Raw genomic sequence first — 17,583 nt, forward strand, 5'->3', positions numbered from 1 at the left:
AGCAGAGGAGGAAGGAAAAAAAAAAATTGATATTGGCTCTTAGGAGGCGCGCGGCGGACTGTACACGCGCTCGATTAACCTGGGAGTGTGTGTGCGCGGATCGATTTTCGCTTGAATCACCGAGAGAGCCCCTATCTCTTTTTTTTTCTTCTTTTTTTTTTTTTTTTTTTTGTATCATCGGAGACAGCTACAGTTAATGTGTAACCACGTATAGCTAATACACGTTTCGGTGCGTGACGAGTCACGATTCATCAGCAAAGCTCGAACCACCTATCTATACACGACTCATTTTCGGGATGTTGTGTATATACGACCCCCACCGTCTCGGTAAAAGGGCTTTTTTTCCACGACCGCCGTGGTTGCGTTACTTAGTGGGACCGCTCGTATAGCTGCAAAGCACAAATTGAGCAGTGACGGTAATACCTATTATGGTAATGAAAATAAAAGAGACGCAATCGAGGAAGGTGCGTGCAGCGCTCGTTAAACACGACACGCGATACATCCTCTATACCTATATAATGACGTGTGCGTATGGTTATACCGTGAGATATGCAAACATGTAGAATTAAGTCGAATTAAAGGGCCATCTCACGCTCATGTGTGCACGCGCCCCTCCGTTTGTGGATATAATATAATATATAGCAGTTAGTGGGTTTGTGGTGAGGCCCGGTTATTGGTCGGAGGGTGACCCGTGGGCCACACCCATTTACGGTTTTATACCTATACCTGACCCTATGTTACATTATGGTATTAATAACCGTGTGTATTTATAATGTTATATAGCACAAGCAGTATCGCGTGTGCACACCTCGCAAATATACATGTATAGGTAATACCTGACTGTCCACGTGCCGCTTATGTAGTGCGTTCAAAATTGTGTATACATATAGATGCACGTGCGTCGAGAAAGAAAATAATTGAAAAGCTCTTAATAGTTTTCGCGTGGCAGTCGCGCTCTCTGAGAGACGTCAAATATCTTTCTGTGCTTATATGATATGCAGCATAAAGCACGAAATTAAGTAATAACGTTCTCGTGCAACTTTTTTGGGTGTAAATATACATATAGTGCTCTATTTTTTAAAAAGATACTACATCCTGTGTCCGATTCATAATCAATATACCTAATTGAGAACGAATGGCGATTTCTCTGTCTCTCCCCTATTTCCTTTGACAAGCGCTTTTTTTTATTTGTCACACAAATTTACCTGCTGAGTTATGAAGTAAATAAAATTTAGGAAAAAACGTATTTATTATCCGAAAGATATTTTTTTTCAAACTAAAATAACAAATACACATACAATGTCTTATCGCGAATTCATTAATTCATGACAAACGTATTTTTATGTTTCAGGTGAGTGTTGCCATCATTGGACTAGTCCGTAGCTACACTTATACACGCACGTTAAAAGTTCGTAAGTACAAGTATCCAATTGATAAATCTTATTGCAATGAGCCTCTAAAATCGCGGAACAACAACTCAATAGTTAAATATATTGGTGTCGCGTCTCACCTATAAAGCATCAGTACATAATATAAAACGTACAATACGAGAATCGAGAGTCTTGGGTACAGGTATACGTACATTATCCGCTAACCGATCAAAACTTACAGTAGACGCTCGGTACATCTGTTACATTGTATCGTTGTACCGTGTATAGTTCCATTGGCGTATACATGCGCAATCGTCACGTGTAAACACGCGCTGGACGCGGCAACAGATATATTATTATGCAGTTGTCGAAAGTCAAGTTACTCGCCGTCGGCGTCAAAGTCGTGTAGATCGTGCGGGGCGCACTCGTTCTGCCAGAACTCGACGATGGCCTTGCCGTCGGGCTGTCTGTTGGCCTCGTTGACACCGGGCGCGCCCTCGTCGGCGCGCTCCCGGCGTCACGGCCGCAACAAGTCACGTCTCCTCGGTTCCCTTGCCACCGACTGACGCTCCTCCAAGCCCAACACCACCTGGCCACCCGCGGTAGCGTCCTCCTTGGCACCCCTGCGCCGGCGGATCCGTCGAGCCACCCACGGTGTAAAGAGGCTGGGGTCTGGCTTGGTGGTGGCCACACCCGCGCGGGTCTCCAACTCGCGGAAGACGAGGCTCGCGCAGTAACCCACGACCACCGTGATCGCCAGGCCCATCGGGCCCAACCACATGTACGAGATGCGGTACAGGTAGAACTCGGGCGACCTGTTGGCAAACGGATGTCTCTCGAAATACATTGAAGTTGGTCAGGTTGGCCATTCCAAACAATCAACTCGATTGTCAAGAGCCGGTGCTTTTTTGTTACGTGCGGTGTAAACGTATAGAATGCGGATTTCCGGGATGCCGTGTCTGTATGTGTGTGTGTGTTTTTTTACCCACAAAACGTAGCGAATCTTATTGTGCGAATGTAAAAGCCATTGTCATACACGTTGGGGCGATGCTCCCATTGGACTATACAGTATGGACTTTTTTTCCCATCGGAAATTGTGTATAGCATGTCACCAGTCACCGAGTATTTAGTTTCGGGGGTGTTAATGAGGAAGTATGGCCGATAACGGCACTCGTGTCTCTACACTCACCCGGTGGCCAACGTGGTCGTGTTGACGGGTGGGGCCGTAAAGTTGGCGCAGCCGCTTGCGGTAACCGGTAGCATCGGGGCCTTGGTCCGGGACCTGCCAAAGTTCGCCCAGAGACAGGTCAGCAGAGCCATCGACATTCCAAAAATGGCCCCCTTCTCGTTGGCCTCCTCGATGAACATGCCCAGCGTGAAGATGCCCAGCACGGGGCCGCAAATCGAGCCCATGACCGACAAGGTCAGCTGGACCAAGCTGCCGAAACTCCCGGCCAGCAGGGCCATTCCCACGCTCACGAGGCCATTCGCTACGGCCAGCGTCTTGCCAAAGGCGGCCGTTTGCTCCACCGGGAAGGTCTTGCCGAGCCTCGCGTAGCCCCGCTTGAGGTAGTCCTCGAGGAAGACCAGGGCCAAGGAGTTCAGCATGGCCGATACGGTGCTGAGGCTGGCGCTGAAGATCCCCGCGACGAACAGCCCAACGAGCCCGGGGTAGCCGGACATCTTCGTGGCGGCAAAGTACGGCATTATCCGGTCGTGGGAGGCTATCCAGCCCGCAGCCACGGGGTCGCAGTCCCGGTAGACGGCGTAGAGCACCAGGCCGCAGAACATCGTGAACGTGCCGTAGGACACGAGGATGGGCAGGCTCAGGAACAACGCCAGTTGCGACGATCTCAGGGATCTGCACACGCGTATAAATGATGGATTTATATAATTGCGGGTGGGTCGGGAGAATACGACAAATGGACTAAACGCACTTGACCGTGAGGAGTCGCTGGACCTGGACTTGGTTGACGCCGAGCGAGCAAAAGAGACAGAAGCCACCCGCGACTAGGCACCACCAGGTGTGCCTCACGGTCGGGTCCACCTGGAAGCTAAATTTTACGATTTACAGTGACATGATGCAGCGAAATCAGTGTAAATGGACGTACTTGAGGAGCTCGACGCGTTGGCCCTTGAGGGCGGTGTCCCAGACGCTGGCCAGGCCACCCTCGATCTCACCCGAGGCGACCGTTACGATACAGACGAGCGAGACGAACATCAGCACGCCTTGGAAGACGTCGGTCACGAGGACGGCCTTTATGCCCCCGATCGCCGAGTAGAAGATGCATATTAGCCCCAGCCAGAGGATGCTGGTGGTGCTCGAGAGGCCCGTGGTTGCCTCGATCGCCAGGGACGGCGCATACAGTACTATGCCCGTGTAAAGCGTCAATTGGACAAAGTTGGCTACGCTGGTCGCCAGGCGCGCCGCCACGCCGAACCTCTTCTCGAGGTACTGTATACGTGGTGGGAAATAACAATTAACACAATACGTATGGGTTTGATTTTGGAACACTTGCCTCGTAGACGCTCACTGTGTTGAGCTCGAAGAAGACGGGCAGATAAAAGTACGCCACTACGATGGTCGCGAGCACGGCGCCGACGTAGTGGACGTAGAATTGCGTGCCGTGCGCGTAGATCTCGGCGCTTATGCCCAAGGTGGTTATGGCCGAGACGAAGGACACCATCAGGCATATGCCGAGCGGCACTACGCCCATCATCCGGTTCGCCACAAAGTACTCCTGCTCAATCAATCTGTTACTCGCGATCTACCCATTGCGTACACGTATGGGTGGAACGATGACCCGTAGTTTTTATATTATATATTGGCGTTTCGTAAGAGTCGAATTTTTATTCAGTAATCTTGTTTGTTTATGTATCAACATTACGAGGAGGGGAAAAAAAATTTATTCTCGAGAAGGAGCTTTTATGCATTATGTGTGACTCTTTAGCTGCTTACCGATCATAAAAGTGCGGATGTTAATTGATTTCAACCGAGCTCTCAGTGCTCGCATCTGCATGAAAATTGTTCGTCCATCCAGTTGTTGGAAATGAAAGGAAAAAAAAACTTAAAGTAATCCGATCGTTCGTTCGGTAATGGCGAGTGCAAGAGAGAAGCGAAGGAATACGATCCATCGGATGTGCCGGTTATGAAGAATGAGACATCGGAAAATAGGCAATCGCGTACGGAAAGAAGCTCGGTCGTTTTTTTTTTTGTTCGGGTGCATCGACAACCACAATCAAAGAGAGTAAGTACACATACGAGCTGCTGGATTATTGCGGAATCACGAGAATTATGGCTTATTCGATTAACTCGTTCCTCGCGCTGGCAGCAGCTCGGTTTTCCCTCTATATACGTCCACGGCGATACGATCGCGAGTTTTCTTTGATCAGTGGAGCTCGACTATCTTTTTTTTCTTCTTTATTTCTTTAATAACACACAACTGTACATTTACCTCTGCTGTTTTTTGCCGACCACCGGTGAAACGATAGTACACGCCAATGCCCGCCGAGATCAGCATCACGACGCCTATGACGGCGTAATCCGGCGGCTGCAGCGTCGATGGCTTTTCAGGCTAAATATAAAACATACGTCGGGCTGATTTTTTTTACTCAGCAAAGTAGCCGTGATAAGATTTTTTTTTCTCCCCCCCCCCCCTCCAAGATACATTCCCCCGGTGTATCGAGATCACGACGCGATTTGGGCCGAATACCTTACTCCGAGCTATTGTTTGATTCTCGAACGAGTAAAATAATCGTTGGTGCTTGTACCCACTGTACGTTTACCTTACTAATTAGTTACCAGCCTCCCGTGGCTGTGTCACGTGCAGATATTTGCTCGAGGCCGCTTATTGCACCACAGCTCGGATGGATACTTGTATTTTCAACAGTTTAGTACTTGACAAGATACAGGGGAAAAAAAAGATTGGCTGTCTGAATTTATTTTCGAGTATAACGCGTCGCTCATCGCGCATGCAAATTTATACGCGAGCCAAGAGTTATTCGGCATCGGGTTGCTTTTCACGCGTAACATTTATCGCGATTTCGAGCCGAGCGTCGTAACTTTTACTTTGGGCACTTTCGAGCGCGTGAGGAAAAACAAAATCATCCCATGGTAATATAATAGTGCAAGAATTTAAATGTGTCACTAACCTCCATCTTTGTTAGCGATATACGCCGATCAAGGATATTTGTCGCTTGCAGCTCGAGTCATCCATCCGCGTGATTTTTCATGCCGGATGAGAAAACGATGAACTTTTATCTCTTGGAGCCTGTGGGCAGAGTGTACGCGCGAGTTGACGTCCAGTTCGTGTCTAGCAGCTCAATTTTAGCGAGCCCGCTTGGATGCCGTGCTTTTGGATTACATAAAAGATGGCTCAGCGTTTTGAATGACAAAAAAAAAAAAAAAAACGTCCCGGGCGCGCTCGGGAGCTCCTGCCCACTTTTGCGGAACGCATGCATACCCATTATTCTTCCGCTCGTCCAAAATTATTATCCTGCCTTGGCGCTCGTTACTTGTTTATTTTAGATGCGTGCTACGTGCCTGCTTGCGAAATTTCCTCTGATTTGCGTGTGGACGCGTCATTACACGTATTATACTTTCGGCCGAAAATGGCCCTTGATCGGTATCGAGTTTACCGATTCTCGGAATCGTCCATGTTTCCTCGCGATGCATATACTATTAAGATATCCTTTGAAAAAATATCAAAGCCGTTACGCAATGCATGTAAGCATCATGTGCACGAACAGGCAAAGCGGATTATTGCAATCAACATTCCTCGTGCTCGACTGAAATTTAGATATCGCGAGCAGCGATAGTATGGCCAGTCGAGCGGAATCTATTAAGATTCGCGGACACGATCGTTTTGCCGGTCTTGATAAATTGACGCTCGCTTCTTTTTACCCGATTTGTTTTTATCGTACGCTCCTATTGGGTACGGACACACCAAGAATATTATTGCACCCCGTTGGAGGAGAAAGGGGAGAGAGAGAGAGATATGATGACGAAGAAGAAGCACTGCTGGATTGGAGCAACAGAAAGAAAAAAAGAGAGAGCCGAAGGAAGATGAAGCAGAAGGTAGTCGGTAAGTGGCGGATTCCCGTCATTAAGTCGTTAGACGGGCTGCGGCACGAGCGCCGGGATAACGTATCGGGGGACGTCCATTAAATCCGGCTGCCGCCGAGCTCGCCGATCGTTATAATTACCAGCGCGAGCCGGCTGGATGAAATTCACCTGCAATATTTTACAATTTGCAAGCAGTTGTTGACGAGTGTATGGGTGTATATATACCTACCCGCGACTGATTTCGGTCAATGATTAGCCGGAACCACCTACTGCGACATCGGAGAGTACAGCTGTTTCGTGGATTAGACGTGCGTTTTATCGGGCCGAGGGAAGGAGAGGGGGTTCGTAATCAATGGGTTGTTGGAAAAATAAAGGAAAAAAAAGATACGGCGAGTCGTCCACTATTATCCTTCGGAGAGGAGGCTCTTGATACGATCTCTCGAGATGAGCGAGTAATTGGCAAACGTAAGGGAAAGGAAGAGGGTAAATTATAGAAATCAGTAGCAAAGCCGATGGTATTATGAGCGGGGCAATCTTTTCGAGATTAACATTATCAATAACAGTTTTATTGGCTTATTGGTACCCACAAGTTATATATACATGGCTACAAAACGACTCGAGTAGCATTAGACCGCAACGCGAGTAACAAAAAACAAAAAAACAAAAATCTGTCATCGGAACTAATCAGTTACGGTCGAGTGTACGCCCGTGGCTGTTGAGCATACCTGTAGCGAACATGAAAAAGCACCACACTGCCGATGACAATACACTGGAGAGAGACGTTGACGTGAAATAAAAAAGGGAGATTTCGAGTGCCGTTTTGTTTATTTAGAAAATTTACAGGCTCGAATCTTACTCACCGAAACCGATAAAAAATGATACGTGACAAGATAGAGATGGTTGCCTAGTATGGGTACATAATGTACAACACACGTAAGACGTTCGCTCTGAAGGATACGTATATAGGCTGGCGTGGTTGTGTTGATATGACTTACGGTTACAACAGAAGTATACTAAGCTTAGACTCCACGCGTCCCACTACCTATATAATATATACCAAAAGCAAATACGTCCGAGTGTATGGATATAAACTCGTTTTTACAGATGGTAGCGTTAGATACATTTGCTTTTGCAGCATGGGTTTTCACCTTTGGAAGATCAATGTGAAATGCGCAGAGAGACAGCTAAGGAAAACTATCACGCTGATCCAAGAGATGCAGAACGGCGACAACAGCGATATTCTTTTATATTTAACGGGATTTTTATTATCATCGCCAGTTCTTGCGACATCGAAGCAATATAGTCTACGAGTGCATGTGACTGGTTACGTTGATGTACAATTTACATTTTACGTATATGTATATTGGTTTGAATACCATTTTTGCAATTGGGTATATATATACATATATCTACAATAAGTACGAGTAATCAATTGGAGTCGTCGTGATAGCGCTGTATGCGTTACGTAACAATCAGTGAATCAACAAAGTTATTTTTAAACGGTTGTATTCTCGAGTATATATCTCAGAAAAGGGGAAAATTTTTAATGTCCAATAAAAATCTTTTGGCCTGACGTATAATCTTCTAAAAATGTAGTTCTTTGTCCTTGACTCCTGAAGATTACTAGTGGCAATGGAGTTCGAGCATATGTTCGCCAGCAGCTAAAATTAAAATACCACATTGGGAAAGTTCTTAGGTATATCAATTTTCACGAGAGCTCCTTCGCCGCGCATGTGGCTCTTTTGAGAAGGGCAAAATCGATCTCGGAGTAAAAATACCGAAAATACTATGGCCTTCGCGTTTATTATTCCCTTTCCACCTTCTTGTATTTCAGTCTTGAAAAATCAAGATCCTTCCATCCCTCTTATTTGCTTTACAAATATGAGAATGTGATGCGGACAAAAATGTAAAAACAAACGCTTGACAATATTATAAAAGGATGAATTTGTCGAAAAATTGAATTGATGTAGCGTATTGTTTCCTTGTGACAAATCGAAAGATTTTACGCCGTACCATCTTCCGGGAAGGAAGGAGGAGGAAAAAGGTACGGTATCTCTCTTTAAATTAAAAAAACCTCCAGATCCATGAATTAAAAATCCCAACAATTGAAAAACCTATAAATCGAGAAAAACAATGATAGCATCGAGGAAAATGCTAGTTGAAAACAACTACATCTCCGATGAGAGTATAAACGATGAGCCGCTTGCTCGAGATACTATTTATTATTTTTTTTTTTTATTGCAAAACCGAGATAACATACTTTGTTCCTCCCGGGCGCGACGATGTATCGTATGGTGTATATACGAACAAGTACAGGCGACGATAAACTGGAAAAGAGAAAAAAAGAAGGGTGTCAAAGACAACGATACAAGACAGTCAACAACAAAATTCATTCGGCACGTGCAGGTTGCATGTAGGTATATTTTTAATGCAGCACGCATTACTCTCCATCGAGGGGAAGAGGGAAAAACAGCACTCCCTCTCTATATCCCTTTCGCGAATTAATAAACATGCCGGAGCGTCGCGAGACCTTGTTCTTGTCACACGCGCTCGCGCGTCATTCATAAAAGTGCCAGAGTCGAGTGTGCACGTGTAATCACGCCGCGGGGGTACAATGGTTCTCCTTTTTTCTCCCCCCCCGCCCTCTCTCTCCTCGGAGCTCGTGATATCGAGGTCAGCGATTAGTAATGAAACCGTTCGTGTGTACCCATATACACATATAAATGCATTGATAAACATAACAGGTACAGAACACATGCGTTACATACAAATACAAAACTCGGGGGGGGGGGCAGTCCGGCCTTTACGCCGATTAGAAAATAGAAATCGCGTCGCGGGGACGGACCGCCCCATACCGGCCTGCTGTGACAGCTTGACATTATATTCGCGCGTGTATGTGTTATATATGTCCATATGTACTCCATTGCGCTTGCACGAACCGAGGGAAAACCTGTGGTCGTTGACTTATTCGTACTTTGCCGATGGGCATGGGCTTTAACGGGAATTTTTTTGCAGAACGCTTCACGTGTGTGACTCGACTACTACTTTTTTTTTTTACTCGAACGAGTATGTATCTCACAATGAAATTTAATAATCGTGCGAGCTGCAAGTGCTTATCTACCCGAGAAAGAATATATTCGAATGCACATAGCAACGGTATAATATGACCATACCTACTACGCTGTCCGATCTGGAAAATGTCCGTCTATTAGACCAGGTATGGTATATACACACATTTCACTGTAAATACACACGTTATACATACATAATGGAGGCGAGATCGCGAGTCCGCGATATTCCAGAGCACTGTTATGTGTCACCGCCTTCCTCCTCCTCCTATACACGTGTAGGTGTATATACTTGGCTCTCTCCTTTGAATTTCATTCCTGTCCGATACGGTGGTGGTCCCGCGGAATCGCGGGCGTTTGTTTACAATGGGAATGGGAGGGCCTGAGTGACACTCGCTTGCACACACACACACACCATACGAAGTTGGTAAGTACGACGCATATAGCCTTAGATGATAAGGGGAACTGGTCGTGTGCGCGTATATATATCACAATTTATACATACGCATAACGTATACATTATTGTTGTTTGCGCCACACAGAGATTCTTGCGCTTTATACATTTTATGCGTTCGCTATATCGCTGGTAAAAATACAAGTGCTTTCTCTCTCCCTTTGATACAGGTATTTATCGTTTTTTTTTTCAATATCTTCATTTGTACGTTTATAAGTTTTCCTCGTACTTTTTTAGAACCTTAATTGCGTAGGAACCTTTTTTCATTTCAATTTAAATCAATTACACCTTTGGTTCAATTAACAACTCTTACTGATACACGTACACGCGTTTACATACTTTGGTACGGACGTTTTATAAAGTATCCCTTTTTTGATTATCGTGGTTGAAACAAAAAAAAAACTATGACGTTATGACAGATGGGTACAGTGTATATTTATCCTCTGTATCGAGAGAAACAATAAAAATGATGGTATTCGACACAAGGTGCTCCGCGAAGTGAGTGGCTCGTTGTTCACATGCGACGCTGCGAGAATGCCAATCATTAATCGTTCTTTTGTTAGACGATCAACGACCATTGATGAATGGTGTGACATTGTTCGTGACCATTTGAATAATCATAGCCTGTCTCGAAGACTATTATTTATCTTCTGGCGCAGCCTCGTAGTTCCCCCTTCGCATATATAGACCGTCACGTTTTTTTTTTTAAACGAATACAAAAAAAGGTACACTTTTGCAAAAAAAAACAATCTAACGCTATATAGCTATTCTCTATTTAGCATCAAAAAAGGAAAATGATGAGAAGCAAAGACGTAAATTCTCCATCCGATTTTTGTTTTCTCGGGTGAAATGTGATCCGAGAAGAGGAGTAGCTGCACAGCTCTGCCAATTTGATGGGCAAACAGCGCATCCCCTTTTGCTCTCTGTACATTTAGGTTGTACTTAACTACGGTGTAAACTGCAAACCCACGTCTCAAAGCTCCTGCCAAAGAGGAATGGATATGCGTACAAACAAAATTTTGAGGCGCCGCACCTCTAATGAATCTCCTTCCTTTTCAAAGGCCCGCATATATATATCTATTTGATCTACCGCTGTTTTCTTAGATGGACCACCAGATTTCTGCACCAATACCGCGTTGTGCCAGTGGATCGATACTACAGCATTGGAGCGTGTTTCGAAATAATACTTTTTTACTTCATCGAGAGAGAAAAAACCGTATCGATGAAATACACTCGAGTACTATTCGTTGAACGGGGGGTGATGAGTCCGAAAGCACTGAAATCCAATTTCTAGTGCACGGCTCGGGTCATGCACCACATAAACTTACAAAACTCCCAACGAGCGAGGCCGCTCCGCAGATCCCGAATGCGGCCACGTCAATTTACCACCACTCGTAAACTCGTTTGCGCGCACAAACAGCAAAGAAGAACCGAACGCAATTTGGCAGCCGGTCCGTATCTCTGCAGCGTTTCAGTTGGACATTATTTATCATCTCCAACATGAAAATGTGTTGCTTTACTCCCATCCGAAAAGAGTATCAAAGAGGTGTATGTATATAATATACGATGAGAAAAAATTAGTAAATTAATTTGGGAGCAGAGTTGATTGCGTTCGCACATGCGGGCCCATTAACTTATCAGTACGAAGGCTCCCCCGCCAGACAATTGGCTCAATGAGAAAATTACCAAACGGTTATAAATTACTTACCCTCGTTATACGTGCAGTGTGTACGTTATATATATATGAAAGGGAAAAAAGAAGAGATTGATGGATTATAAGGAAGGGGACGGCCCACGATGCCACGAGTTTTCCATCATCCCCGGTCGCACCGTGCGTGAGTATACATATACCTATACGTATCAACACGGACGATAAACTGTTCATTCATCGACGCACTGCTCCCATCGGGTACTTACTTTCTTTTGCTTGCGTCTCTATTTTCTCTCGCTATAATAATAGTGACAAGTTGCGTAAAGCACTCCCGTATATTGAATATAGCCAAACTGCGCTGTGCTACACGATTCGACAGTGCCATTAATCACGCGTTTGTTATTCCCCATCTCGATTTTTGCATTACTATATATAGTTTCTCCTGCTCTTATAGAATTTATCAACGTGTAGCCGATTCTGTACGCATCTCATTCGTACCGCGTGTATTTACTCTTTCGGGATGTTGAATCGCGCATTATATGGGCAGGTAATTAATATGCCATCGCCCGTCATAATGATATTCGGACGCGCGACTACTCTTAGAGTCTGATTAATAGTCTCGGCCTTATTGTGTACAAGTCCCTTCATCCCGACGGCACGTCGGATCGGAATACCAAGACACCGTTTCGAGATTTCTAATTTCCTTTACCTATACTATCGGTTGGTATTTGGTGATTAACATTTTTTTTTCAATTACCCTCATACAAGCATTAAATTCATCATGCATCAGGTATTTTATAAATTACCGAATGACCGCGGGCTCGGTGTTGTGCATCAGGCGTGCCTACATGGTTACGCCTCTTCTCGGTGCAATTATCTGTCATTATCGCCGCACAAGCCGATTTCATCGGTTTTGTAACAGCAACAGTTGCGTAGATGACACATGAGGCGAATCGGTGATTGATGCAAGTACAAAAAAAGGTCTTCTAGTTGCCGCGCGCATCGCGCAAGTGACGAGAAAATGTATAGCTTTATATACAACATATACGAGTATAGATTTTTTTTTTTTATATTATAATGCTTTACGTCATGCTCCTATAAAGGGCACTACTGAGGGCACTTAGCACTTGGGAGAAGGAAGGGAAGAGGGATGGGAGGCCTCCCATTACTGGGAGGGGGTAGGAAGAAATTAGGCAATTATGCAGCGAGCAGAGGTCATCGCCTAAACCCTCTTCGAGGAGTATTGCGTGGTGAAAAAGCACATGTGAGATATCAACAGAGGTGTACTTGCCCGACATAGTCGCACTGGCCGGGAATCGAACCACGGTCTCCCGTGTGCCAATCCACGACCTAGCCGACTGAGCCACCGCGCGCTCTACGAGTATAGATAGGTGTGCACCGGTGATTATTATAATAGCAGTATACCTATATTAATACATGTGTGTGTGGGGTCGTAGTTTCTTACCCTTTTGCCGGCTTCGGTTTCAATTAGCAGTAAATAATAGTGACGGGGAGTTCCCCGTTGACGTAATTAAACAAACGATAAATTTCAGAGATACGTGTTGCGCACCTACGCTCGATAATCGGTAATGCGCGAGGGTAGTTTGCCGAGCAAATCAGACAGAAAAAAATATAATGGAGCGAGAGCGCCGTATATTATGTATACATCCATGTGGCTCATTTACCAGCTGCAATGATGAATATCATATGCATCGGATGCATTGTACTGCGTCTCGATACGAGCGGTCGCTCAAAAATACAAATTGTGAAAGTTGGTGCAGCGCTGGAGTTGGTGAGTGCAAGTGTATACCTGTAGGTATATATATATATACATACGTTGCATGCCATTATTCGCGTATAACGCGTGGATGAAAAAAATAAATAAATAATGACGAAACGTGTACTTACAACAAAGTTTTAGATATGCATTTTAAGTGCTGATTGTGAAGCCATTGTTACAGAGTTCGATTACTGATGTTTTGTTGTGTTGGGAACGGCGGAATGGAGACCTTATGTTTGTTTATTAAATGTCTGCGCTTGCTTTTTCAGCGCGAATTTTCGTTTGATCGGATAAGACGATACTTTTGTACGCTAATGTTTTTCTAGGTCTTTTTTTGTTGTTGGTATAATAACATTTTGTTTCTAAATTACAGGCATTTAATAAAATTGACGACAAGTGTGTATTAAAATTGGTTCCCGTTTTCAAGGTATCATCAGCGGTGCCATTAGTCCAACGGACGATCGATAAATTCTTAGTTCACCCCCGCCCCTCCGATACATTGCAAGTGTTGATATTACATAAAAAGGCTCGCAAAACAGGTTGGTTTGTTCTTACGTGTTCGTATGCGTAAGACACGCGCTCCCTCCGCCTTTGAATTTATATGCACACCCATGTTCGCGCTAAACGCTCCACGCGCCCGTTCCGAATTGCAATGTCACGCGTGAGAAAGGAAAGAATAATGGGAACTGCTGCGATAAATCTGCATTTCTCTCGGTATATTTACCCATATCTTACGCGTGTTGTATGAAATTTTTTTTTTTCTCTTTTTCTTCGCTCCTTGGGGAAAAAAAAGTATGGTGAGTTTGCCGTGGTGTATCTACTAATGAGATGATGGAGCAAATTACATGAGGCGGGCGCCTTTTTCCGAACTTTTTTCGCCTTTCAGCTATACACAACATAAACTGCCACGCTGTTAACGGCTTTCGTCCTCCTTGCGTTTACGCGCGCACGACTCTTCATACGAGCAATTTTCTCACCACCTCCAGCTTCCGTGGTGCGAATTACATCCTCGGTGGGTGTACCGTATCGCATCGGCTCCAGGCGCTATCAATCGCTTTTTCCGTACCATCATGCATTATTCATGCCTATATGGGTTACATTATAATGTATATATATGCATCTACTGACAGATCGTTGCAAAACGCGGAGATATTATCGGCGCGAGTTTTTATCGATTATACTGTGTCGCGCGTCGTAATGACGGGCAATCATATGCGGGGCTTTTTTTGGTCATCTCAATAGTTGCGTGACCACTTTAATTGTAATTGATTCAAAGTATACATATACAGTTCTGCATTTACAGATCGGTAGGGTCGAGAAATTTTTACAATTTTCCGCTCATTTGATGGGTCGATGATGAACTTTTTGTTATTTTACTGTTTCATCGGACTGTTTTTACGGGAATTCGAGATTTTACGATTTTAATGAAAATTGACGCTTTTCCAGTACGCCCATGGAAATAATCACCAGAAATGACACAACAATAATATAATTTCACAATTAATAATAACGTAATAACATATCATACGTGGCTTCAGACCTCCATCCGTTAGCTGCTGTACCTACATATTCTTCTGAAAATTGCGAGTTTTTAGTTGAAAAGTACAATTATATTTATAAAGTGATCTATAGTGATAATGAGTTTTGGACTCCAATTGAAAAAAATTAAATAAAAATAACGGTACCCGTATAGATATTGCACCCATAGAACGGGCTGTCGAAGCGAAATCAGATCGTCGAGACGACCCCCACCGCAGAGACACCATACGTAGCGAGATCATCTCTAGCGCTGTGATGCGAAAACCCGCGCGCGCATCAAAATGATTCAATTAGTGATAAATCATTTGCACTCCGTATATAAGCTATACACGTACGCCCATCGGCTGATATTGCTGTTCTCCCTCGGCGAACTCGATTGACTGGCTCTGCTTTTATTGTATCGAGTGATATTGCAAGGCTCTCCGATCGATGTAAACGCGGAAGCTCGTAAATTAATGCGCACCGGCGCGGCGTGTACAGATCGAGAACCGATGAAAGTCAAATTTATCGCGCGACTCGTGTTTTTTTTTTTTTTTTTTTCCACAAGACCCGCGTGATTTATATCCACGTTTCTTTTTTTTCTCCCTTCGTCCGTCCAGCCGGTGGCATTTGTTACAAAATTTTTGCACGCACCGACACGGTCCTTTTTCTCTTGCATGACTTCTTTCATTTTCTAATCTCCGCTATTCAAACGTGCAAGACACACCATACCGCATAATAGCTCGATGGAAATTTATCGATGCACGGAGCCTTATGGTGTAACGACTGGCCGTGCACGTAGTTCGAATTTTCAACGAGTTATCGTTTATTTTTGGCTCGTATCTCGGCGGAAAATTAATTGAGGGTCCGTGTCCGAGCTAACGGGTCCTTGTATACACTACAGCAGAGTTTAGCTTCGCATGTGCGAAGGAGGAAAAATGTAAAAATCTCGATCCGACAATGGGGGACGCGCGATGCTTACCCAAACGCACCGGAATTCGCAGGGAAATACCCATGGTCGGCAATTAACGTTCAACTTCAGGTAAATGCGGCACATGATTTTCAAAAATCGCCAAATCTATCCAAACAAAAACTTTTCCCTCCTCGTACAAGCACATGGTTAAACGTAACAAATTCTTCCTGTCCCCCCGAACAAACTACCCGCTCGCGTGTGCACGTCGCGCAAAGGGTAGCCAATTAAAGTCAGCCCCTCGAGCCGCTCCTGGGCATTTCGCACGCGTCGTATAGCTTATACGTACATATATATACATAAGGCACGTGCAACAGCCAGCTCTGGTTATCTCTCGCAGCGACATGGAGTAAGTAGTGTGCTCTGGCCGCTGGAACAATGGACCACTTAGCCGGGAATCAAGAAAAAATTGCGTTTCCCCTGCAGAGCTTGATCCTCTCCCACCTCCCTATACGCGTGAACGGCTTTTATGGAACGAAAGACACGCTATATATCGAGAACATGTGGAAAAGAGTGTCCCGTTGAATCCGAGGCGTGTAGGCTCAGCGTCCCCAACTATACTTATAGGGTTACCGTTAATTTCGTGAACCATGAAAATTTGGATGATCTTTAATTTGTTCGAGAACAGTCTTAAATATGAGCTTGAACTGAAACGTTTGGAAGGAAACCCAATGGGTACACGTACAGTACGGTATTTCCCATCAAAACTGCACCGATGGTGCAAATTCATAATGCTGTGATACGCCATACATACACAGGACCGGGAATAACGAGAAGTGTCGCAGAGTTGATGAAAAAAAAAGTCGCCCTAATGGACAAACGTGCAAACGCGTCCTCGAGATAATACATATACACATAACTGCACCCCTACGCGCGCGCGACCCTATCAATCGTCGGCGCTGGCCCATACATCCTCGAAAAACCATCGCGTTTCATCAACGCCAGCCGAGCCTCGCGCGTTCATACATCTCTAATTGTGATCCTATACACGCGTACTCTTTGTTGTTGTCGTCTTGTCTTCTCCGCGGGGGGGATGCGAGGAGAGCTTGTACCGTATGCTTGAAAAACCACAACATAGCACAATCGCGCATGTACGTACACACCTTCGCGAGCGAGACCGAGAGAAAATTTATACCCCTCGAGTATATATATTGCGCGTTGCGCTATTCCCGTACATACGTATAGTCACGTTGTAACTATACATGTTTTTAACCCAATACCCAACGCGGAGTAAAGTGCCATTAGAGGAGGATTATGACGTTTCTAAGTAATGCATGGGCCCCTCAAAGATCTCGGCTCGTGTACTTGTATGTTACCAACACGTGCTCGAGAGTTTTTGCACGCGTGTCCGAGGATATACGTGCATAGTTTATGTATGGGGCATCGGCTGTTTTCGCACGCCCGACTTTTCAAGGGTTTCGGCGCCAACCCCAACGGAATTCTTTCGATCTCTCTTTTTCGAGTGCTCTTTTTTTTTTCTCTCTTCTCGAGTACCACAAAGATGTGCGTCCGCTTGATTGCCCCGATAGCTCTCGAGAGTAGCCAGTAGCATTTGGCTGCTGAATGTACTACGATGATACATTCATTTTTTTACGAGCCGCGTCTGCTTGTTTTTTTTGCGTATTGGAAAATCACTTACATAAATCTTTTTCGAAATTTATCTTTTCGGGGCTATCATAAAAAATAAAATAAATGACGAATGAGCGA

General features: G+C 44.8%; 2 protein-coding genes across 2 annotated transcripts in view; one reads left to right on the plus strand and one right to left on the minus strand.

Annotated features, from left to right (window-relative positions):
• The window catches only part of by (focal adhesion protein tensin), a 143,296-nt gene that overhangs the window by 26,834 nt on the left and 98,879 nt on the right, over window positions 1-17,583 (plus strand). The gene's annotated exons all lie outside the window — the stretch shown is intronic.
• LOC106647971 (putative sodium-dependent multivitamin transporter) lies at window positions 1,534-5,528 on the minus strand. Its single transcript, XM_014364562.2, has 7 exons — window positions 5,523-5,528; window positions 4,826-4,945; window positions 3,890-4,111; window positions 3,482-3,825; window positions 3,308-3,424; window positions 2,560-3,231; window positions 1,534-2,185 (listed from the first exon to the last, which is right to left on the minus strand). Exons 1-7 carry the CDS (start codon window positions 5,526-5,528, stop codon window positions 1,888-1,890), a joined length of 1,779 nt encoding a protein of 592 aa, XP_014220048.2. The 3' UTR covers window positions 1,534-1,887.

This window comes from Copidosoma floridanum, unplaced genomic scaffold, assembly GCF_036245765.1.
Source record: "Copidosoma floridanum isolate Cflo_tuat_1 unplaced genomic scaffold, Cflo_Japanese_pri ptg000012l, whole genome shotgun sequence".
NCBI lineage: Eukaryota > Metazoa > Arthropoda > Insecta > Hymenoptera > Encyrtidae > Copidosoma > Copidosoma floridanum.